Source organism: Colletotrichum orchidophilum, assembly GCF_001831195.1.
Source record: "Colletotrichum orchidophilum strain IMI 309357 chromosome Unknown Scaffold_27.1, whole genome shotgun sequence".
NCBI lineage: Eukaryota > Fungi > Ascomycota > Sordariomycetes > Glomerellales > Glomerellaceae > Colletotrichum > Colletotrichum orchidophilum.
The window spans coordinates 173,760-196,371 of NW_019172983.1; the positions used below are offsets into that span (position 1 = coordinate 173,760).

Here is a 22,612-nt window from a genome sequence, read left to right on the forward strand (position 1 = left end):
AACCACTGTGACTGGTCCTTGACTGAGTGGCGTTTTTGAAGTATGTAGTAGGTTACTGTAGGTAGTGCCACGCGGAACTTTCTTCATAGACTGGACGTTGATCCGTAACTAGAGGCGATACTAGAGCCGACACTGAATATCGACGCGTTACGTGGAGGTCTCGTTGCGCCAACGCCTTCCCCAGCGGCTGGAGCTGCTCACGCAGATTTTAGTGTCAGAGCACTTATTCCATATTTAAATCATGACAAAAGTAAAAAAGAAGTGAAAAAAAAGTCATTGTCTTGTCAATCGGGATACTAACCGTCTCCCAAGTCGCCCCAAAACTCCTTTAGGTCATCTGCCCTCCACTTGGTGCCCCATCCGCTCTCTGTCTCGATCTTTTCTAGTAACTGCAGTATCGCGCGATGTTCCGTAATGTGGCTCATGCAACGCCCCGCAATCCAAAGGGGTTGGACGCTGTTGGTCCACGCCCCGTGGTGGTGATTCGTCATTGAAATCCCGCAAATCTGCCTGGCATGCCAGAGCGCTGACCGGGGCCTCGGTGACAATCGTAACGAGGCCGGTCTGTTTTGTAGCATCAACAGAGACGCCGTGTGGTATAATTGGTTACCCGATATGGCGGCGGGGTTGCTGTACAGAATCTTGGGGAACGGTTCCGCGTCCGATGAGGGTATCGACATGATGTGTTGCATCTGGGACGGCCGGCGGCTGTGCCAGTTCTCGACATACCTCCAAAGATTCATCCACTGCACTCGGTATCTCATGTCATTCCTTGGTCCGTCGAAAAATAGGCCGCCTGGGTTGGCCTTGGCCAGTGGAGCCAGCAGGTCGAGAACCTGGGCGCAGAGATAGACTGCGTAGTTGGCCCACATGTCATGGCCGGGGCTGTTGAGGAACAAACCAACGTCTGTTTCGAGGTTGACTGGAGATGCCCAATGGTTGACGGGTATCAAGGTCTTCACCGACGAGATGAGGCCACCGCATACATCCATCCGGACAAAACACCAAAATAGCGCCTGCTCGACGCCGCCGACAAAGCCGTTCATGCCAACGGCCTCCATCAGACTGGCGCAGCCGTCAAGGTGCCTACGCCAGGCCTTTGGAGAGCAGCTGGCCATTTCTAAAACGCAGAGTACCACGCACGAAGCTATGACGGCGGTTGTGCGCGTCGGGAGTTGGGGTAAAAGTAAGTGTATCGCTTCTTGATAAAGCGCCAGACTCTGGTCTGTGGGGCGGCTCTTGTCTTTCAGCTCCAATTGACGGGCCGAAAGAGCCAGCATGGAGTACCGCAGATGATCGTGTGCCCGAGCCATTGTCGGGAGGGAATGCTGAAAGTGGCGCTGGTTGTCGAACTTGTCGAGCCAGGGAGAGATCTCGTCTACCCAGTTCTTCCACAACGCACATTCCTCTTCCAAGGGAAGAGAGGGGGGTTCGTGATCGGAAGATACCTCACCGACTGCTTCGGCCGCCTCGTTTGACGAGCAAGGGCCGGAGCTGGTGTCGATGGATCTAGGTCTGGTGTTCTCGCCAGAGGCCGGCGAAGCTGGTCTCGTAGGACCATTGGAGCGAACTTCTTGGATCAAATGGTTTCGCAAGGTGGAGTGGAGCTCATGGTATGCTGAGCCCGGTAAGAATATGCCGTCTTCGTATGACCCCTCGGGCGTGAACATCTGGTCCATAAAGTCAAAGGGTGCATCCATCAGCGGGTCGATGGATAAAGTTGTGACGGGAAGACGGCTGACGGCGGATACGGGGTGTTCGTGCGGTCCTTGACCTGCGCCTCCCTGGCTTAGGTAAATGAGGTTTGCAACGGCGCTATCGGTGATGAGGTGCGATGCTGAAGAGGAAGATGCTTGGAAATCCATACGGTCGCCCGTTGGTGGGTGTCCTTTATCGCTTGAGGCATCCTCTCGCCGGGTCGACGGTGTCAAAAGAGAGCCGTAGCTTGTAATGGGAATGTGGTCCGCCGGTGCGGAACTCGGTCCAGATGAGGATAATGTTCTTTTCGCCGTGCTGGATCCCGCAACAGATGTAGTATTGCCGCCGGCTGTGGAAGTGGTGTAGGATACGGGGCTGTCAAAATTCTTTGCATCGTCATCTTCGTGATGTGGACCAGGGGCCCCCCTCTCGATGGGCGATATATCCGGTCCAAGTTCTCGATCCGAGTCATAGTCGTGAAAGCCGGGTGGTAGATGATAGTCGCGGATGACCTCGTTGGTGACGTCGAGGATCTCAAAGTGACGACGGAGAGGTGGCCGCCGAGCCTTCTTCATCGACGGGTGGTCTTGTAATATCGTCTGGGCGTTTTCAGCCCGGAAGGTCACCTTGATACCCCATTCGCAATTCTCCTTCCTTCTCGAGCACCCACCGCAAGCCGGACGGCCCTCGTCGCATTTGCGCTTCTTGCGGCGACAGTTGAGGCAGCCCGTCCGGGTCCGGGTCCTCTTTTTCTTGGCCGGCGGAGGCCCATCCGCCGGCGGGTCGGTCGGAGCACGTGAGGTCCTGTCATCGTCGACAACGGGAGACGATTGGCGTTGCGTCTCGTCGTCGGCGGCCATGATTGAGTCGAGCTCATCGGCACGAGCTGTGGACGTGGTCTAGACCGTCTGGAGTAGGGCATCCGAATTCGTAATCCGTAAGCGCAGCAGCTCTCTGGTGTGGTGGAACTTGACGTAGGCTGAAGCAGACCGGTGCTGCCAGGGGTATGTCCCCCTCCACAGGTGGAAAAGGGGACGAATGAGAGGAGAAAAGGCTATGTGAGATGTTCATGGAGCAAAAAAATTGAGCGCTTCGACATGCGCTGTCGCGGAGGAGCGGGAGCGGGTGCGGCTGTGAGTAGGTCGAGATGAGATGTGTATAAGGCAAGGCGAAGCAAATAATATGGACCAAGCCGGCGAACCGTTAAGCACCAATGGTCAGGAGAGCTGTTGGAGGTAGTGAAAGGCAAGAGGAAAAGAGTTTCTTGCGGGATGCGCGAGCCTCCCTGCCACAAGACGTGATATCAAACAGAGTTTACTATTCACATCTGCCGAGAGCTGGACATACATTTTTACCTCCGCTCTTGGCAACACTCAATCAACGACTTCAGACTGATTTCTTGGTGCCCGACGGCGGCAGCCTCCTCGCAGCATATGATGACGACTGACTCTTTTTTGACTGTTGGTTGGCCGCTGCGCGCTGCGCGTTCGGCAGTGGCTGAGGGAGCTATGGCACCCAGACATGCCACGGGGACGGGGGAGGCAGATGAAGAGAGGGACACACGAGTGAGGGATTCTGCGGGGAGAGTCTGGGGGAAGCTGTAAGCGGTGTCGGACGGACATGCAAAACTGGCGTCTCCTGTTTAGTCGTCTGCTGGAGGCTAAGAGATTGGCCCGGGGACGACATGGGGTATCCTTGTTGGCTCCGACTTGGGACAAACTCTGCAGCCCCAAAACCCCAACAGCCCTCGTCACGAGTGGCCCTTTTCTGCCTGGGTTCCGTCTACCCCGCCATTCTCTCTTTAGTGTCGGTTCGGGAGCAAGGATTGCATTCGTAGAGAGTTTGGCATTTGATAGGAGTCGTTGGAGTAGCACTCCAGCGACCCCCCACACACCCCGTCTGAGAGAGCCACCGAGAGCAACCCTCAAGCTTTTCTCACCCTTGTTCCAGAAACCAGTCCTCCTGTCGGACTTGGGTAAAATCTTGTTCAGCGTCGTCTGTAGTCTCGGGGTTGGTTGGGCTCACAAGCAGTTGTCTATTGCGATTTTGACCGCGTTGGATTAACCTGAAGATGAGAAATAGTAGCTGAAGCGCAGACCTGCAAAGACACACCTTTGGAGCCAAAGTCTCATCCAATCCTCGCTTGAGAAATAATAAGTATGACATCAAAGTGCTGTACAATTACGTTTGTATTGTATTGTGTGATTTTCCTCGAAAGCTTGATTCCATCTAGGTTGACCCTCATAACGTCAAAGTGCGATCTTCACCAACTCAACCCGACGAAATGAACATAATCAAACTTCGTCCACAGCGAGCCATCTAAGCGGTTCAATCCATGACACGGGATGTCGCGTCCCCGTTATTCAGAATTCCAAAACGGGCCGCAGTCGTGACTCTTTGCACTCAATTATAATCGAGAATCAAGGGTGATCCGTGTTCTGCGCAATCCTTGCCTGCCAAAATCCCCCCAAGCCGTGAACGCCGCTAGCGCCCCATTCCCGTCACCGAACCCGCCTATACAAGTTTTTCGGTCCAAAAAAAAAATCAACAAACCACCTAGCTAAAAAAGGGTGTTTCATGGATGATGGCTCTCAGTGGTGGTGGACAGGGTTAAGGTCGCGGAACTCGCCCCTGAGGCTATCCACCCCGTTCGCTCTAACCTCCTCGACGAGCTTGGCGACCTCGGGCGCGATGACGGCCTCGTCGAAGCCAAAGTACTTGTACGCGTCGGGACCCGGCAGCGAGTGGCCAAAGGTGCTCATCGAAAAGCCGGCATCGGCATAGCGCTCCCATCCGTTGACGGCGTAGGCCTCGATGACGACGCGCGGCGCCTGGGAGCGGTACTGCAGCACCTCCCGCTTGTACTCGATCGGCTGCTGGTCAAAGACGCGCTGGCATGGGAAGCTGACGATGCGCGCCTTGATGCCGTGCTTGTCCGCGAGCAGCTTGGCCGTCTTGAAGGCGAAGACCATCTCGGCGCCGACGCCGATGAGCGTGACGTCGGCGTCCTGGGCCTCCTGGAAGACGTAGGCGCCCCTCTGCACGCCGTCGCGCGATGTGAACTGCGGGTATTGCTCGAGGTTCTGGCGGGAGAGGGAGATGATTGTGGGAGAGTCCTTGGCCTGCATGGCCAGGATGAAGGCGCCGGCCGTCTCTTCGCTGTCGCAGGGTCGGATGTAGAGCAGGTTCGGCATGGCGCGGTAGAGGGCGGGCAGGGCAATGGGTTGGTGGGTGGGGCCGTCTTCGCCGGTTCCGATCGAGTCGTGCGTCGCGATGTGAATTTGCTGGAGGCGCTGGAGAGCACCCATACGCACACCAGGGGCGGCGTACTAGTGGTTTGTCAGAGTCATCTTCGGCAGCATGGCAGGAAGCCTTCCTGTGGAGCGCTCGGACGAGAGCTTACAATGTAGAACATGAAGAAACTGGATGTGACGGGCAGGATAGTGCCCTTGTTGAAGGCAGCCAGGCCGTTGGAGATGGAAGCCATGGCGTGCTCACGGATACCATAGTGTATGTAGCGGCCAGAGTAATCGCCGTTGATGCCGCAAGTCGTTCTCAGGTCGGGCTGGTGTCTGTTAGTGTCATCCATGAAGCACACGTAGCGCCAGCATTGTCATCAACAACTTACGTTTTGAAAGTCAACCTTGCCCTTCCAAATCATATTCACCGAGGGAGACAAGTCCGCAGTGCCGACCATCAAGTTGTTCAGACCAGCGGCAATGGGGTTGCAGACCAAACCAGCCGACTTTCGTGAAGGAGTGGGCGTCGTAGGGAGGTCTTCCTTGGCGGGGATGAACTTGCGCCAGTCGTCGACCCATTCTCCAGAGACGCGCTTCTTGAACTCGGCGGCGAGCTCCGGGTGCTCACGAGAGTATCCCTCGACAAGCTGGTTCCACTCGGCCTCAATCTTCTCGCCGCGGGATATGGCCTTGCGGAAGTAGTCGTAGACCTGGTCCGACACAATAAAGTGCTTCTCGGGGTCCATGCCAAAGTTCTTCTTGATATTGGCGACATCGGCGGCTCCAAACGCGGCACCGTGGGCCTTGGCGTCACCGGCAACGGCGCTGCCGACTCCAATGACGGTGTGGATGTTGATAAAGGTGGGCTTGTCCTTGCTATTGCGAGCCTGGTCCATAGCGCGGACGATGGCCTCGAGGTCCCAGTTGCCGTCCTCAATCTCAATGACGTTCCAGCCACAGGCGCGCATCTTTTTGTTGACGTCTTCGGTGTTGCAGAGGTCGACGCTGCCGTCGCAGGTGATCTGGTTGTTGTCGTACATGACGACGAGGTTGTTCAGCTTCCAGTGGCCGGCGAGCTGGATCGCCTCCATGGCGACGCCCTCCTGCAGACAGGCGTCTCCGATCATGCACCATGTCATGTTGTTGACGACGGGGAAGTTGGGGCGGTTGTAAGTGGCGGCCAGGTGCTTGGTAGCTACAGCCAGGCCAACGGCATTGGCAATACCCTGGCCCAGGGGACCGGTCGTCACCTCGATGCCCTCATGCTCGATCTCGGGGTGGCCGGGGCAGATGGAGTCGGTGCGAGCGGAATGATAGGACTTTAGCTGGTCCATCGTCATGTTCTTGTAGCCGGTCAAGTGCAGAAAGGTATATTGGAACAGACACGTGTGACCGTTTGACAAGACGAAACGGTCCCGGTTGAAGTAGTTTGGGTTCTTGGGCGAGTATCTCATGGCGTACTTCCAGAGAGATGTGCCGATGGCTGCCATACCCATGGCACCGCCCGGGTGGCCGCCCTTGAACTGCTCACACAAATCGGCAATGAGACAGCGGAATGTGCGTAGAACGAAGTCGACCTCTTTCTTCTCGCTGTCGATGAGGTGGAACTGGGTGTTGGGGCCATTGAGGGACTTGGCAGTCACAATGCCTTGGGCCACGGGCTCTGAAGGAACTGCACTCGGTGCCATTTTGGTGTGTCGATAGATTATTAGGAGATGAGGGTATCTTGGGGTGGGCGTTATGAGGGGTAGCACCGGGCCGTCCGTTCACCTGGTTGAATGTGCTCGGAATAGTGAAGGGAGTACGGGCAATGCGTGACGCAGTCGTTGTATGCAAAAAGCAATTGGTATTAATTGAAGGTCTCTTACTCTAGAATGGAAGTACAATTCAGGCAAGAGATGATGAAATAGGAGAGACGGATGGCACTTGAAAGCGGCCATTTCGACAAATATAATCGTGGCGACGTTGCAACTCGAGACCCCTCCGAGTGGTTGAGATGACCGTTTTGGGATTGAGAGTGGGATGGCCAGCAATGCGAAGGCGAAGCAGTGCAGTATCAGGAAAGTAGCGCTTATGTTTTCCGTTTTGGGGTGGATCTAAACAGATTGGGCTCGGCAGAAGAACAGCTCCAGTGTCACTTGACGAAGCCGAGATTTTGGGCTGATGAAGCGTGGCTAGACGCAGTGTACAGCGTAGCCGGTGTGATTTCAGGGTCAGCAGACGTGCAATGAGGTGCTCGGACGATGGGAAGCTTCTTCTGAGAAGGTTGAAATCGAAACCGACAGTTGATAATCGGCAATGATGACCTGGTTGTTGTATTCTCCCAAAGTCAAGAAAAACGGAATTAAAAGGAATTAAAAAAAAGTTAGAAATAAAATAAAAAAATAAAATAAATAAAAAAAAAAAGGAAGAAGGGAAAAATGCCAAAGACTCGGGCGCAGGCGGCAGGAGTGGATGCCGGTAGCTCTGGCGGCTGGTGATTGGACAATGGGGCTAAAGTGCGGGACGAAAGGTGTGTGTGCCCCGCCATGGCCCGTGCCCATCAGTTTGGGAGATTCGAAGCGCAGCTGCGGTACGTGCACTACCTACCGGGGATCAAGTGTCTCCTTACATAATCCACGCTGACCACTTACCGTCTCATTCTTCTTCCCCGCCAAGTTACGGTACCACGTGGTTACCCGCACCTGCGCGCCCTCTCTCCCGTCCTTCCTCCAGCTCTCCAACTCTTCAGGTCGCCAAGGTTGACGATCCTCGACAGTTTCAAAGTCTTTATTCATACCTTACACTGCAATCATCTGGGCTCGGACTTGACAACGCCCACAATCACCACCTCAGAAAGATTCAAACAGTCCTCACGAGTCCAAACAACCCGCTAGCCCATCGCCTACTTTGCCTTGCATCGCTTCGGCCTCCTCTCAACTCTGCCATCTGCGGCCCAACTGCTCTCCCCAGGGTACCTAATCGAAGCATTGGGCTCCGGTGGGCCCGGTGCATCAATCTTGTTGGAACTGCTCTTATTTTCATGGCTTCACATACAACCATAGCCGCCAAAACTTTATCCATGAACCCATCACCAAGCACCTCTGCCGCAGCCCTCCCAGTCCGATCGAGTCGTCCCTCAAGTCCTGAGCAATGTCAAACTTTCCCATCGTGCCATTTTCGTTTTGTTTTCTCGCCTCCTCTCCCCCAACCCCCCGGTTCACCCCGCCATCTGCCAATCTGGCGTCCGCGTCCCGCCAAGAAGCGCTTCCACCTGCCCTCCCACCACGCTGCCCGTTGCGCCCCTCCAAGTCTGTCTCCGCGCGGACTCAATGCCGAACGCCGTCTCAAGGCTTCTTGAGGGAGTCAAGACACACCTCCAACCAGTCTGGGGCCTCGGCGCAACGAGCCTTCCCATGGCCGAGGCTCAGCCGGCATCTCGCACCTTCACACCCTTCACACAACTCCAAGCGACGCCCGTTCGTGTCTTGACTCTTCTTCCGTCCGCCCCGTCCTCCCCGGTTGTCCAGTATCCCTCAAATAACTAATCTGTGACCACAATTTTTCCCGTGTTTTGACTCTCCTACCACCAGTTCTCTCTACTAATACTCACCGTCGCTCCATTCAACTTTTGACCTCGCACGTGAGCCGTAGTCTGACTCCCTAACCACATCACTCTATTGTAATTCGCTCTTCTCGTCGTCCGTTCACCAAAGATACCCAAGAAATTAGATCCTTCATATTTCATTCTCAATGCCTTCCGTAGCAGTAAGTGACATGGACGTCCCCGCACAGCCCGTCCACCCTCTCCCCGAAGCCAAGGACCCTCTCGGCTCCTCCGTCGCAACACCCCAACTCTTCTCCCTCGCCAACAAGACCATTGTCATCACCGGCGGCGGCCGCGGCCTAGGCATCACCTTCGCCCTCGCTATCCTCGAAGCCGGAGGCAGTGCCGCCTGCCTCGACATCCTCCCGGAGCCATCACCCGTCGAGTGGGCTCACCTCACCAAGCTCGCCACCTCCAAGAACCTCTCCGTCACCTACCACAAGTGCGACATCACCGACGAGGCGGCCACGGAAAAGGTCTTTGAGGACATTGCCGACGATGCCGACAGCCGCGGCGCTCCCTTCTGGGGCGCCGTCGCCTGCGCCGGCATCCAGCAAAAGATCCCCGCTCTCGAGTATCCCGTCGCCGACTTTGAGCGGATCCAAAAGGTCAACGTCGTCGGCGTCTTCGTGACGGCCAAGCACGCCGCCCGCGTCTTGGTGAAGCGCAAGAGCAAGGGCAGCATCTTGCTCATCTCGAGCATGTCTGGAGAAATCGCCAACAGAGTAAGTCTTGATCACTCCCGCCTTACCCGTGACGGCTGCATATCATGTGGACTCTTGGTCTGACAAACTTTGGCAGGGATTGACGTGCAGTGCCTACAACACCAGCAAGGCTGCTGTTCAGCAGATGTGCAGGTCTGTTGCTCAGGAATGGGGTCAATATGGTATCCGTGTAAACACTCTGTCGCCTGGCGTAAGTTCTAGTCATCCTCAATCACCACGTTTCATTGCTGACCCATCAACAGTATATCCGGACGGCAATGACGGACCAGCTCCTACAGGCCGAGCCTGACGTTGAAACGACCTGGATGAGAGGCGCCCTTCTCCAGCGCCTGGGCACACCCGAAGACTTCAAAGCGCCCGCCGTCTTCCTCCTGTCCGAAGGCAGCTCTTTCATGACCGGCGCAGATCTCCGTGTCGATGGTGGACACTGCGCTTCCGCTTAATTTCGTCTTCAATCTCCTTCAATAGATGTGAAAAGATTCGATGTTTATGCCGCGGATAACATAGCCCTGGCCTCATGATAATATCAGATGGGTTACGACATTAGAAACCTCCCACCCCATCATTGCAGCTTGCAATGGATAATCACGCAGCGATGAGGCAACGCATAATTAGAAGTGTAAAACCAGTAGGACTAGATCGAGCATTCATAGCGGTATACTTTATGATAATCCCAACGCCTCCAAGCCTTTGGAGAATTGCTTGACACCAGCATCACACTAGCATGTGAGGATCGCCACCAAAGAATGGCCCTTATTGGGGATGCACATAACGTACTTCAGGATAAAGTATTTATCGAATAAATGCAACCTACACATCTCTCATTTAACGCCTAGTTGACGGCAGCCCCTCTTAATATTGTTATTATACTCCTTGCCGCTCGGTCCCTCGAGGATGCCTCTTTGAAGAAGAAGTCTGTATTCTATCGTACATGGACTCTCCTGAGTCATGATATCCACCACGCTATTCTGTGAGCACCTCACTGCTTCTTGCAGCTAAGCTTGCCCGCCTCCGTGACCCAGAGCTCGTCCTTGGGCTCCTTGGATGCATCAAGATCCACTCCCAATCCGATCTTGGCCTTGACCACCTCATTATTGTCCTTCTTGCAGTCGCAGCTCAAGTACGGACCAGCAGGAAACCCGTCTTTGGCGAAGAGCATGCCATCCACCTCACACATGCCGCAGTGATCCCGAATCTCGTGCGAGTTCTGGTTGTTCCAGGCGAGAGTCCCGTTCACGGGATCAAACACGATGCACTCGTCCACGTTGATAAAGGTCGGCTCGCCGAAGTTGCCATCCTTGTCCGTGCAGCACGTCTCGAAGAAAAAGTCGCCGTTATAAGGGCCAAACTTGCCCTTGTAGGTGCGGCCCTGGACGCAGCGGCCGCCGAGGAGGTCGATGCGCTTGGGCGAGCGGTTCGGGTAGGTGTTGAGGCGCTTGAGGCAGAGCTCTGGGCTGTCGCTGGGGGGCATGGCAACTTTGGCTGGGCCGCCGCCTTTGGCGATGGCTATGCTGGTCATGGTGGCAAGGGTGACGACGATCAAGGATGACAGGTGCATTTTGTTGGCGTTTGGGTTGATTGAGTTGTGAGTTGAAGTGATGAACAGCGGGATATGAGGACGGTTTGGTCTGAGAATGCGAGAACACGTATAGGTAAAATGCTGGTATTATACATGCCATGAACTGGGTTACCGGAGAAAGCTGCCATTCCATGGCGCTTTCTCAAGTCTCGAGAGACCATTGCTCGACATTACGCCATCAGGACAGTAAAGTACCATTGCAACGAGAATCGTGTTTCCAGCTTAGAAGAGAACCGTCTTGTGAGAGTTCTTGGGCGAATTGGCATTCAACTTCAAAGTAAGAGAATGAGAAGATGATTGCTTTTTATCCGAGAAGGTTAATTCCGAACATTGACAACACAAACAGTTTCAGGCTCAAGAATGGATATCTCGTGAGTAATCATGACTTGACACTATGACCATATATTGAATCCATCAAAATGCCTACTTCAAATGACGAGACGAAACAAATTGAAGACAATCTACGAAGGGCAACTATTGCAGGCCCAGAGAAAGATTTAAAGTTGCTGGTACCAGGCCATCCGGGTCTCATCCAGTGAACTTGCCCCATTTCAAGTGGGTCCCGTAATCTCACGATGTCCACGTCCGGGCTTCATTTCTGGTGGGGTTTAGGGCACAACTGTCACAACACACAAATAACTGGTCGGTTAGCTCAGTTGGTTAGAGCGTGGTACTAATATTTCATCAGGAATGTTGTGTAATGCCAAGGCCGGGAGTTCAAGCCTCCCACTGATCAAATCTTTTGCCTGTGATCATGTTGTTGGTTATCAGACAACTAATTTGCATGATAGGAGGAGCTGAGGACATAATGGGATTCGTGGGCGTAACATTTTTGGATAGGTAGATAGATACATGGGTGCAGGTAGGCGCACAAGTTCATCAAGATTTGTGAGCAAGTTTGTAGGTGAACAACGAGCTCACGCTAAGTTGTCAAGTATAGACGGCCGTAGAGGTTTTGGCATGACCAACAATTCGTCGAACTGTGCTCGAGTTTTGTCTCCTGGGTAGGGCCATGAATTAGTAACTTGGATCACACTGAGGGATAGTTGGGACTGTTTGCAGCGAACGGGCCTGTGGACATCGATCCTTCTCAGTCCGTCTGGCTAGTCATTCGTGTCTGAGCCTTCGGCAACCCTTCCACCAAGAGACAACAATGCATATGTTCAATTATACGGGAAGACGATGCCTATCAGCCCATCCGAATCACCATCACCTTTAAACCGATGCTATGCATTCCCCAGTCCAATCCTTTGTCCACATATGAAGGCTCCTTCTAGTTGACGTTGGGCTGCGTGCTCATAGGAGACACAATGCCAAACTGGTCTTCTTTCCTTGTCGCATCGAGCTCATAGGTTGGTTTCACACCATCAAGCTCGACGGTGCGTTCGACCGTCTCCAACTCACTGGGGCGTCTCCCTCCGCTCTTGTGGAAATTTTTTGCGGCAGGCTTGCCGCGTCCCTCTTCCGTGTCCCCAGTCAGTGTGACGCCCTCTATCGTCTTTTGCTTCTTATTCCTGATGTACAAGATTCCTGCAACGATCAGAGCGGCGCCGGCTACGCATCCAACTGCTGCTCCCACCTTGGCACCGAGTGAGATTCCTGCCGGTTCTTGACTGCCGGGAGATGTTGCGTTGGTCGATTCAGGCCGGGTGCCCGTGCTGGACGCTGTGGCTGGTGGAGTCTCAGCGAAAGTTGCATTGGTTGTTCCTGAAGACATTGCTGTAGACGCTGCTGTTGGGAAACCGACGGGTGTTCCCGTCACTGAACATGATGTCGTGGTCAGGATATGTGCCCAGTAGTAGCTGGGCTGGAGTGTGGTGATGGTTGTAGCCGTGCAGAAGTAGTTGGCGGTGCCGTTGTCTCGATATACACCTTTATAATCTGGCTTGCAGCACCATGCGCCGGTATCGGGCTTTTCGTTGATTGTATCATTTGCTACCCAAATGCTCCACGCCGGATCAGGACACTGGCTGGTTAATACGATACTCATCTCGGTGTATCGCACTAGGGAACGGCGCGAGGTACCTTGGGGTGAGTATACGCCGAGGCCGAGCAGTCGGTGGAGTCTAATTCAGCGGAAACCGTCAGCATGTTGCTCCATAGGTGTCTGATTTCGGTTGAAAGAGAGAGGGGGGGGCAATGCCTTCACGAACCTGGACAACAATAGTTTCCCTCGTAGCTGCCGTTGCCTGCACACGACGATCCCGATGGACAACAACGAACCTGGAGTCCTCCAGCTTTGCCACACTCGAAAGGGGCGTCCTGTGGGCAGGAAGAGCTAGGAAATCGAAGAGACCAGCCGCCGGCATAGTTGCATTCTTGTGCGTAGACGACACGCGTGGCAACGAGAAGGGCACTGAGGATAATTCGGAACAGTGGCCGACACGGGCCTACACCAGAGCACACGATCACCATGCCGTTGAACAAAGAGCAATTTTTAAACACTATATCAGTATAAATAATATGTAGAGCTATGAAGACAGAGGGACTAACCCTGAAGAACGCGAATCGTGGGAACAGCTCTATTCAATAGAATACGATGGGGAAAGCAAGGGATACGGGCATCTACGTCTGTGATCGGAGGCAACCCCTCCTCTCCTCGTTCAAGTCAGCCCTGCGAAGCAACAGCATGCGACGCAAACCTCGAGTCCATTGGCCTGACTCTGAGATAAGTCGACTTTAGCTATGCCAGGACGCCGCAAGTTTCTTATTGTGCCTTACCGAGGGCTGGAAAGGGATACCGCTATGTTGTGCATTTTGGTATCGCCTTGTGAGTGGACAGAATATCAGCCACTTTAGCAATCCAGCCCCTCGAAATGCAGAGATACAATGATAATCAAGCTCCAGGTCAGAAATTAGCGCAGGCAACGGCCGCTAGAGAACGGTTGGGAGGTGTGGCTTCCGAGGGGTGCGAGGCAACCGCCGCCACATGTCCATGCGGCTTGCCACAAATGAAGGAATAAAACTGATATGGACTCAAACTACGTAGGGCTTGATTCGGGTCCGGCGACTCTTCATAGTTGAACATTCTTCCATGACGCTAAATTATCTTTTAGGAATCTTTTGAATTTAATTGCTGCAGCCATCCGTATCTTGGCTGTGCGTCGGGATGGCAGCCGGGACGCAAGCGGTGTCTCGATTCCCGCAGAAGCCCGTTTTGACTCAGCTATAGTTTGTCCGACTTGGAACCTGCGTTTTGCATGAGGGAACCTTAATGCAAGACTGAAAGTATCCATACACACTATTCCATGACAGCAGGGTAGCGTTAACTCAAAATATTGAAAAGGCGAGTCGCTACCGGGCGCCAGTGGGGTCAATACTGACACACATATACCTGACTAAAGATCAACTCCCATGCCGGTATGCCTTGTTTCCCAACTCAATTATGATAGCGTGCCTTCAACCAAGTTTAGTAACAAGCAATAAATGAAGGCGCAGCGGTGTTATGAAACGACACTTTCCCTACGAAATTCGTATATCTGAAAGATTTGCTCGTTTATTTCCCTGTGTTCCAAACTACAAACCGAGTTGCATGAGAACAGCACGTCGTAGGTAATCACGGCACAGTGTAGGTTTTCAACCTATTTGTCTTTCTTGGCCACTCAGATATAGCTAATGTCCGACAGCTAGTTCCACTTGGTCTTGTACGGCAGACTTCTCGATGTTCAACTTGTGTCGTTGAATCGTTGTTTTGAGTTGACAAAGCTTAAAGTGGACCACAGTCAACACTACGGGCTGTTGCAAATTGGCACGAACTCTTGGCAATGATTACAATACGAAGACTCCTTATTCATCGCTCACTTTGCCGGCCGACAGTTTTCATGGCGGTGAGAAGATTTGGCAAAATTCATAAAACAGTATAGGTATTCAGAGTTGTTGAGAACAGCAATACAACCAAAAGATGGTGGGTTCATCTTTCTCGGGCGTGATTCCTTAAGTGATTTTACTCGCCCAACTAAATGATGCATACTTTGTGACGGAAGCTGATGAACGCGAAGACATGAATAAATCATTTAGTTACGTACATGTCCATGTTCTCTTGGCCATGTGCTAATGGGACATGGCTTTAGGCTAGGTGCACGTGTTTTCGGCCATGTCAGTTTTAGACAGGGGCTATGGTTCATATGGAACACGAAACACCTTTTTCTGAAAGCCGAGTGTGAGCATAGAAATTGACCAGTCATCACTCGATCGGACGTGATGTGGAATGCCATTTTTGTTCCTTATCACAAGGCATATTGATAACAGGTGGCTGAAAGCCTGTGCTGGTTGATGCTTCGTGTGGCAGTTGACCAAGAAACCCAGAAAATAACATGAAAGCCTGAAGTTCCATTTCATAGTGATAGCCATCGGTTGAGATTGATAGGACCAAACGCCTAGTTGTTCTAGAAGCACAGCTAGAAGCTGGGTGTTGGGTGCCGGACGAATCCAGAACATCAACTTACCGTTCACTAGCCACTGCGAAAGCTGTCAGCCACGAAATACGGAGTAGATAGTGGCGCTGAAAATGCCATTTCCGTGGCGAAAACCTTGCTGTGGCCGGAGGCGCGGCCACTACAAGATGTCAGGGTGAACCATGCTCAATTCTTCCCGACGGCTCGCAACGCACCGCGCCGACTTTCTCTCTCTTTCGACTTCGCCTGTGAGCTCCTGCCTTACTTCAACCAGTGCCATTCATCACAAACCAGCAGAACCAAGACCCAAAGAGAAGATCAACCTCTGCGATTCCGAGGCGGCATCTCGGACTCTGTGATCGCAGCTGCGGCTGAATTGCTGTGTGAGAGGTCGCGGACTCCAGTGCGCGTCGCCGGCGGCCATGATCTTATCATACTTCTTTAGCAAGATACGGCAACCAGCGCCTAAATATTTCACATTTAGCAACCAACGACTGTCACCCAAGGGGTGAACAGCACTCTGTTTGGGCTTGTCTAGGCTTTAGATAGGGAGATGTCTTGCTTGTCGCGTCCGCTGTCCAGTAGAAACTGAGGGGGGGACGTCTGGAGATAAGTGGAAACGAGTTGGTGTGTCGATCGAACGGGGGGAAGATCCATGTGAAGTGAGTGGGACCAAGGGTTCCCTTCTCCTAGTCCTTATCTTGGCCTGGCACGCCTGGATCGGATTTCAGCCATCATCTTATCTGGGGATGATCCAACCAGGAAGTACCGGTGGCTGCGAGGCAAAAATTTGAGCGGGAGAGGGTTCCGAGCACAAGGTACTTACCGAAGATGCGGAATGCTAGCACGCGAGCTGTTCAGAGTCCAGACAAGCGAACAATGATGGCCTTTGCTGGATGAGCAAATGTCCAATATTGAATATTAGATGGGAAATCTAGGTATGGCCCGCAATAGACCTTGACTTCAAATTCGAGCTCCATCGAGGGTTTCTTTTCATCAGATTCTGCGGCGAGATGACATGTGGCCTTGGTCTGAAACTGCCGCGTCAAGTTGCGAAATATGAAGGCAGGAAATAGAGGTTCCGAATGACCAAGAGCGAAGCGGCGTGAAGAAATTTTCTATACCATGTCCTTCATCATGTTGATTGCCGGGTATCTTTGAGGCTGCGTGAGGCGATCGATACCGTGCCGCGAGTCGCACGGTTTGGTGGTTGACTCGATGAGATCGAGTAATGGATTTTTCGCAGCATGCGGGGTTTGAGCGCCATCTATGATAAGCTACCGCTAGTTGAGCGGGAGCCGTTCCTCGTCGCCGTCCTAACGGGGGGGTGCCACGGTGCCACGGTGCCACCTCCAACGCCCCTGATAAGACCATTGTCTCCTTATGACGAACCAATGATAGCCGCGGACTGTGTCCAAAGGACCAGAATTTTTATGGTTTCCAGTGCCGGGGCTTTCGTCCTCTTACTCGATCAGATTTGACGTCGTTGTCGAGTTGAGAGCCGTTCGATTTGCTGCAATCACGGCGAGACCGGCAGCACCATTGTCTGAAAGCGGTTCGTAGCGTGTCTTGTCTGCGTTCTTGGGTTCAATGTCTCTCCCCGGCCGCATCCTTTCCCCAACCGTCGCCTCTCCTTGCCCAGCGCCGGCGGGATGGGAAGATGGAGGCGAAGACTTTGAAGACCTTATCCATGTGGGGGTTGTCGCAGCGATTTCCGGGTCCATCAGTCGACAATCGCTGACACCAACCTACCGCCGACTCATTTTCGTGGACTGACGAGGTCTTTTTTTTTATCAGCCTCTCCATATCCAGAGCGACACCGGCCCAGCAAGTGAATAAATATCAGTCGATATCCTCCTCCACCCACTGGGTCTCTCCTCCTCGTCTGAAAAGATCAGCTGGAATCATTCCCCCTCAACCGAACGACTTGACTGCCTTGACCTCGCCACACCTTGGGAGTGTCATCCTGCAGCTCACGACCCGTGTCACCCTGCAGCCCAGTTTTTCGGTTCCCTTTCGTCTTTCACGTGCATATCGTCATTGCAACGTGTGGCGGTCCGTGTCCTCGTCTTTTGAACATCGGCAACCTCTCCAGTCTGCGCGCCGAGTCGATACTCCTCGAAAGTGGCCACGATAGTCACGGAGCCCACCCCTCTACACGTCCGACCAAAGTCCATCACCATTGGACATGGATACCGCAACTACCACTGCTCGGCCAGAGAAGGCCCACAGCTCGAGGCTGGGTTACTGGACGAACAAGATCGCTGTCAAATCAGAGCCTGGTTTGACCAGCGCTCAGCTGATGGTGAGTTCTGCCGGCTCAGAACTTCTCGAGCATCTGAAAAAGATTCTGATATTTCCAATCTACAGCTGATGAACTATGATTTGAAACCGTGAGTGACTGCCATTGCGAAAAGCGTATGCGACGCCTGGTCACTGACATTTAGACAGAGTCGAGCCCGAGAGACGGCAATGGGGGCCTTGGAACTTCGTCGCCTTCTGGGTCGCTGACTCCTTCAACGTCAACACGTGGATGATTTCGTCCTCCATGATCGTGGGTGGTCTCTCTTGGTGGCAGTCATGGCTTTGCGTTTGGATCGGTTACGCTATTGCTGGATGCTTCATCTGCATGACCGGTCGTATCGGCGCAGTGTACCACATTGGCTTCCCCGTCGTGAACAGATCGTCCTTTGGAATTTGGGGAAGTTTGTGGCCTGTTTTCAACCGTGCCGCCATGGGTAAGCCCGCCGACCTATTCGCGAGTTTGGACTTTACTGATTCATTCTAGCCTGTGTTTGGTACGGTGTCCAGTCCTACATTGGCGGCCACTGCGTCTATCTCATGATCCGTTCCATCTGGAAGTCTTGGGTGAGCAGTACTACCTTGCGGCACCGTTGAGAGGCTTTCAATCTAACGCTATACAGGACCGAGACACGATCCCTAACACGTTTTCGGCATCATCCGGCACCACCACCGCAGACTGGGTCTCTTTCTTCCTCTTCTGGGTGCTCTCGCTGCCCGCCATCTGGTTCCCCGTCCACAAAATTCGTCACCTGTTCACGGTCAAGTCGTACATCGTTCCCTGCGCCGGAATCGCCTTCATGATCTGGGCCATTGTCCGCGCAGGCGGCATCGGCCCCATCGTCCGTCAACCCGCGAAACTTCAAGGCAGTGACCTGGCCTGGGAATTTGTCAAGGGTGTGATGTCGTCCATTGCCAACTTTGCGACTCTCATCGTCAACGACCCCGATTTCTCCCGTTTCTCCAAGAAGCCCAACGACGCTCTCTGGTCCCAGCTGTTCACGATCCCCATCGGCTTTGCCTTCACCTCCTTCATTGGCATCATGGTGTCTTCCTCCTCGGCGGTTATCTACGGCGAAGAAATCTGGGACCCGCTCAAGCTCCTCGAGAGATTCATCGACGACGGCGGTTCCGCTCAGCGATTCGGTGTATTCGTCATCGCTTTCTCCTTTGCTCTGGCCCAACTCGGTACTAACATCGCCGCCAACTCCGTTTCAGCGGGTACCGATATGACGGCCCTCCTGCCTCGGTATCTGAGTATCCGTCGCGGCGGATACATCTGCGCCGCCATCGGTCTGGCCATGTGCCCGTACACCCTGCTCACGGACTCCAACAAGTTCACCACGTATCTGTCGGCATACAGCGTCTTTCTCAGCTCCATCGCCGGCGTCATGTGCTCCGATTACTACGTCGTTAGAAGGGGCTACCTCGAGATTAGAGAGCTATACGATGCGCGCAAGACCGGGCCGTACTACTTCACTTACGGTTTCCATTGGCGCGGTTACGCCGCATACATTGCCGGAATCTTGCCCAACGTCGTCGGATTCGTTGGTGCCATTGGCGTGGATGTCCCCGCGGGCGCGACATACATTTATAACCTCAACTTTTTTGCTGGTTTCATCGTCTCTGGGGGTGTATACTGGAGTCTGTGCAAGATCTCCCCCATTCCCGCTACTAGCGACAGGTGGATGGAGGTTGGAGAAGAGATTGATGATATTCGTGTCGCGTATGATGCTGGTAGCCAGGACTATGACGAGGAGAGAGTCCTTGGTCCTTCAAAGGGCATTGATGATGGGGCTAAGCATGTTTAAGAAGGAGTAAAAGATTTATGAAGTGGTCGCGGGTTTGGATTTGGATGATACCATTGTTGTGCAAAGGGTAAAACTTTTCAATTTTCTTAGGCGTATGAAAAAATGAATGAGACATGTTTCTACTGGAATTGAAGTTGTTTGGCGATTTGAGCTGCTGGTCAATTCGATAAGGTATGCGAAGAAGATGGCGGGCTTGCCAGCGAAAGGCCAAGCTACTTCACTGACTGAATGAGAAAGGAGCAAGACTGCTCACTATGTTCCTCGATTTACATGCAGTCACTGGCTTTACGAGCGGAGTCGCCGTGGTCTCCGTCTCATCCTCACTTCATCTCAAAAAGGCGCGTCGAACCTTCCTTTGATGCTAGAAAAGCGTCCGTTACAATTCTGTAGACACGACCAAGGTACCTAGTCTAGCCTTTCACCTTGTAATTTTGGAGAGCTGCTGTCGACAGAGACCTTCACGTGGTTTCAGTCGCCCGTAACTGCCCGCTCTGCACACTTATTCGGTAGTTAGTCAGATTAGACCGCCGTCCTGGACTGAAAGCTGAGGTTCTATCAGTTCAAGGGATTATGAATGCCAGCAAAAGGCTCTGCCTTTTTCGTTCGATTTAGCGTACAATACCTCGAGTATTGTACCGTACATCTTGTTTCAAGTTGATGGTGCTGGAAGGCTCGTCCCCTCCTAAGACATAATACCTGTGATATTAATGAGAGAATGGCTGCTCCCCAATCTTCTCAACGTGCTATAACTGACAAGACTTTATGTTCATTCCTATGGCAAAGTAGCCGAGCCAAGTTTTTTCCGAGTATGTAATGTATGTTTCTTGTCTTGTAGCTTTGTAAAGTCTTCTCTAAGTGCAGCCTAGAGTAAGGATATATTGTCAATACCTCAGGTAAATACAGATAAACCACCAGTAACGCCTTGAAACTTCCCGCATGCCATGAGAACCTGCCAATGCCAGTTGGACTTTCACCTATTTATCTTATTTGAGAAGCCTTCCAAGATAGGAGGTCTTGGCCTTTGGCACAGCGGGCTCCTTGCGCTCCATTGCTTGACCCTTTTTGGCCTCATCAGTCTGCCTTCTGTCCGGGCAATTAAGCGGGTAGTTGTACAGATTCTCCATCGTCCGGTCGCTGACCTCTCCCGGGTCGCCCGGCCTAACCATAAAGTTGGTGGTAACGGGATTGGCCCCTACCACATACCCATTGCTCCCAACTGTGACCGCAGTCTTCATTACACGACCTTCGACGTACGTTGACATGATCCGGCGATCATCTGTTCTGCCCTGAGTGGTAATATGTCTACCTGCCGTTGTCGCTGCCTCAAACATGATTGGTATCTTCTCTCGTTGAGATTCCCTCGGGATTCCCACCCCTTCCCATGACCTTTTCTTCTTTTCGTCTGTGGTCATATGCTGCAGGCCGGCACCACGTGTACCTCCAGTGCCCTCTTCAATCCACATGTTTTCCAGACGCCCATTGGCTTTTGGGGGCGTGGGGAATTCGCTTGTCATGGGCACGCGTCAGGCGCGATGGGTATTGCTGGGGGTGATCTTGTGACCATCGTTTTGGATATCACGTATGACACGCTTGGTGGACTCGGATTGTCTTTGGTCGATACGTATTAGTAAAACATATCATAGGTGGGCATTCTTACGGAGGATTGACTCACTCAAACATTGTGAATGGGCAGATCGAGTTGGCATCAGACTACGTAAGGATATAGTCGAAGTGAACTAGTAGAAACGGGAATATGAAGGATCATGGTTGTTGTCTGAATGGCTGCTTTGAACGGTAACTTGTCTGAGTAAAGGCCAGAGTATAAATACAATTTCCACTTCGTTGTCCTTCGTGTGGTATCTGTCGTCGGTGGATCTCACATGTCCAATTGTCGAATTTGGCGCCGGCTTGTTCGTGTTGGCATATGCATTTGACACCGGGTCGCGACCGGCGGCCATGACGCATAGCCATGTCAACGGTGACCAACAGTTAGAAATTTGGCACGTAACTGGACTGATGAGAACATGTTGGTAGCAGAGTTGCCGCGGATGTCTGGCCGAGGGCTTGCACCCCTGCAAGCAGTTGGTGTTCGCCATGGTCTTGACGCATTCCATCACACATAGGCGCTTCGGAGCATTTGCAGATGGTAAATAGAGCCTAGATTTTATCTCTAAGCGCTCGAGAATTTCTAAAATTATTAGGCGGTTTCTGCAAATGTTCAGGGTCATGGGAGGTTGTTGGTCAGGTCTGTTGGTTAGGCCATTTCTGTGTCACCCCTGCAAGTGGAAAAAGTGATATATTCCCTCTGTCAGTTGGCGCTGGCACAGCCACAGCCTCAGCCCCGATTCTCTGAATACTAATACGTGCAGTATCCCGCAGTCAGTCAGTTGCTAATGCTTTCCGTCACCTCAGAACTTCAGAACTTCATCAAGTCGTACATTGCAATGGCTTCTCCCATGAACTCAATCAAGGTGCTACTGGCACTTGCTGAACTTTCGAACTTTGATGTTCACTTCTCCATTACCACACCCTATGGCCTTGTTGTCGAGCTATCAGGCGAGTCTCTTGAGGTTCGCTTGACGGAGGACAAGGAACCCACCCCTGATATCCCTGCCGCGCACGCTGGGCTCCAACTTCCAGCCATTCAGGCCACACCTGAACCCTCGTCCCAGACGGAGGAGCAAGATCCAGCCCTGAAGCCGCAAACAGACTTGGCATCACTGCAAATACATCAAGACGACCCCTTGATATCGGGTGATCAAACGAAATCTCAGTCAGACGATCAACCAGAACCTCAGCCAGAGTATGGACCGTCGCTGCCAGGATACAAATACTACGTCCTTCCGGACTTCGGGACGAATTTCTTGTGGTATGAATGGCCCGGGTGGCCAGGGAACCCCGAAGGCGGCATCTTTGTCGAGGATGACGATTTGGAAGAGAGATATTCCAAAGCATGGTTCAAGGCGTACGAAGAATGGGTCGATCGATATACGGAGTCTTTCAGAGCCCTTATGCTTGATCAGGATTACGATAGTCCGGTATTCGAAACTGCCGAGGAGTATGAAGTCTGGAATTTTGAGGGCGCGCTATTGGCTGCGTGGCTGGCTCTACAGGACGGTGTTCACCAGGTCAACTATCCGTCGGGGGAGGTGGGCGGTCACAAGTTTGAATTTCAACGCGAGGGCATCGAGAGCATCGGGAAAACTTTGGAGCGCTTCATCCAATCGGTAAAGTTGGATCAGAGCCCGGACGGGGCGACGGCTGGACCATGATGCATGC

At 52.9% G+C, this 22,612-nt stretch overlaps 9 protein-coding genes across 9 annotated transcripts; 3 read left to right on the forward strand and 6 right to left on the reverse strand.

Annotated features, from left to right (window-relative positions):
• Positions 1–296: 296 nt before the first annotated feature.
• Positions 297–2,558, reverse strand: CORC01_04216 (uncharacterized protein; the record flags this gene model as incomplete). Its single annotated transcript, XM_022615864.1, has 1 exon — positions 297–2,558. The coding sequence occupies one exon, from the start codon at positions 2,556–2,558 to the stop codon at positions 297–299; it is 2,262 nt and encodes a 753-aa protein (XP_022477609.1).
• Positions 2,559–4,289: 1,731 nt separating this feature from the next.
• On the reverse strand, positions 4,290–6,625 carry CORC01_04217 (transketolase; the record flags this gene model as incomplete). The annotated part of the gene is made up of 3 exons (XM_022615865.1): positions 4,290–5,027; positions 5,102–5,263; positions 5,327–6,625. The coding sequence occupies 3 exons, from the start codon at positions 6,623–6,625 to the stop codon at positions 4,290–4,292; spliced, it is 2,199 nt and encodes a 732-aa protein (XP_022477610.1).
• A 2,044-nt stretch (positions 6,626–8,669) lies between these two features.
• CORC01_04218 (short chain dehydrogenase) lies at positions 8,670–9,691 on the forward strand (the record flags this gene model as incomplete). Its single annotated transcript, XM_022615866.1, has 3 exons — positions 8,670–9,248; positions 9,325–9,438; positions 9,491–9,691. The coding sequence occupies 3 exons, from the start codon at positions 8,670–8,672 to the stop codon at positions 9,689–9,691; spliced, it is 894 nt and encodes a 297-aa protein (XP_022477611.1).
• A 536-nt stretch (positions 9,692–10,227) lies between these two features.
• Positions 10,228–10,806, reverse strand: CORC01_04219 (uncharacterized protein; the record flags this gene model as incomplete). Its single annotated transcript, XM_022615867.1, has 1 exon — positions 10,228–10,806. One exon carries the CDS (start codon positions 10,804–10,806, stop codon positions 10,228–10,230), a length of 579 nt encoding a protein of 192 aa, XP_022477612.1.
• Positions 10,807–12,100: 1,294 nt separating this feature from the next.
• CORC01_04220 (uncharacterized protein) lies at positions 12,101–13,136 on the reverse strand (the record flags this gene model as incomplete). Its single annotated transcript, XM_022615868.1, has 2 exons — positions 12,101–12,893; positions 13,051–13,136. 2 exons carry the CDS (start codon positions 13,134–13,136, stop codon positions 12,101–12,103), a joined length of 879 nt encoding a protein of 292 aa, XP_022477613.1.
• Positions 13,137–16,684: 3,548 nt separating this feature from the next.
• CORC01_04221 (uncharacterized protein) lies at positions 16,685–16,945 on the reverse strand (the record flags this gene model as incomplete). The annotated part of the gene is made up of 1 exon (XM_022615869.1): positions 16,685–16,945. The coding sequence occupies one exon, from the start codon at positions 16,943–16,945 to the stop codon at positions 16,685–16,687; it is 261 nt and encodes an 86-aa protein (XP_022477614.1).
• A 464-nt stretch (positions 16,946–17,409) lies between these two features.
• Positions 17,410–19,333, forward strand: CORC01_04222 (uncharacterized protein; the record flags this gene model as incomplete). Its single annotated transcript, XM_022615870.1, has 5 exons — positions 17,410–17,526; positions 17,592–17,614; positions 17,673–17,959; positions 18,010–18,089; positions 18,146–19,333. The coding sequence occupies 5 exons, from the start codon at positions 17,410–17,412 to the stop codon at positions 19,331–19,333; spliced, it is 1,695 nt and encodes a 564-aa protein (XP_022477615.1).
• Positions 19,334–20,316: 983 nt separating this feature from the next.
• On the reverse strand, positions 20,317–20,847 carry CORC01_04223 (uncharacterized protein; the record flags this gene model as incomplete). Its single annotated transcript, XM_022615871.1, has 1 exon — positions 20,317–20,847. One exon carries the CDS (start codon positions 20,845–20,847, stop codon positions 20,317–20,319), a length of 531 nt encoding a protein of 176 aa, XP_022477616.1.
• An 879-nt stretch (positions 20,848–21,726) lies between these two features.
• Positions 21,727–22,605, forward strand: CORC01_04224 (uncharacterized protein; the record flags this gene model as incomplete). The annotated part of the gene is made up of 1 exon (XM_022615872.1): positions 21,727–22,605. One exon carries the CDS (start codon positions 21,727–21,729, stop codon positions 22,603–22,605), a length of 879 nt encoding a protein of 292 aa, XP_022477617.1.
• Between the last annotated feature and the right edge of the window lie 7 nt (positions 22,606–22,612).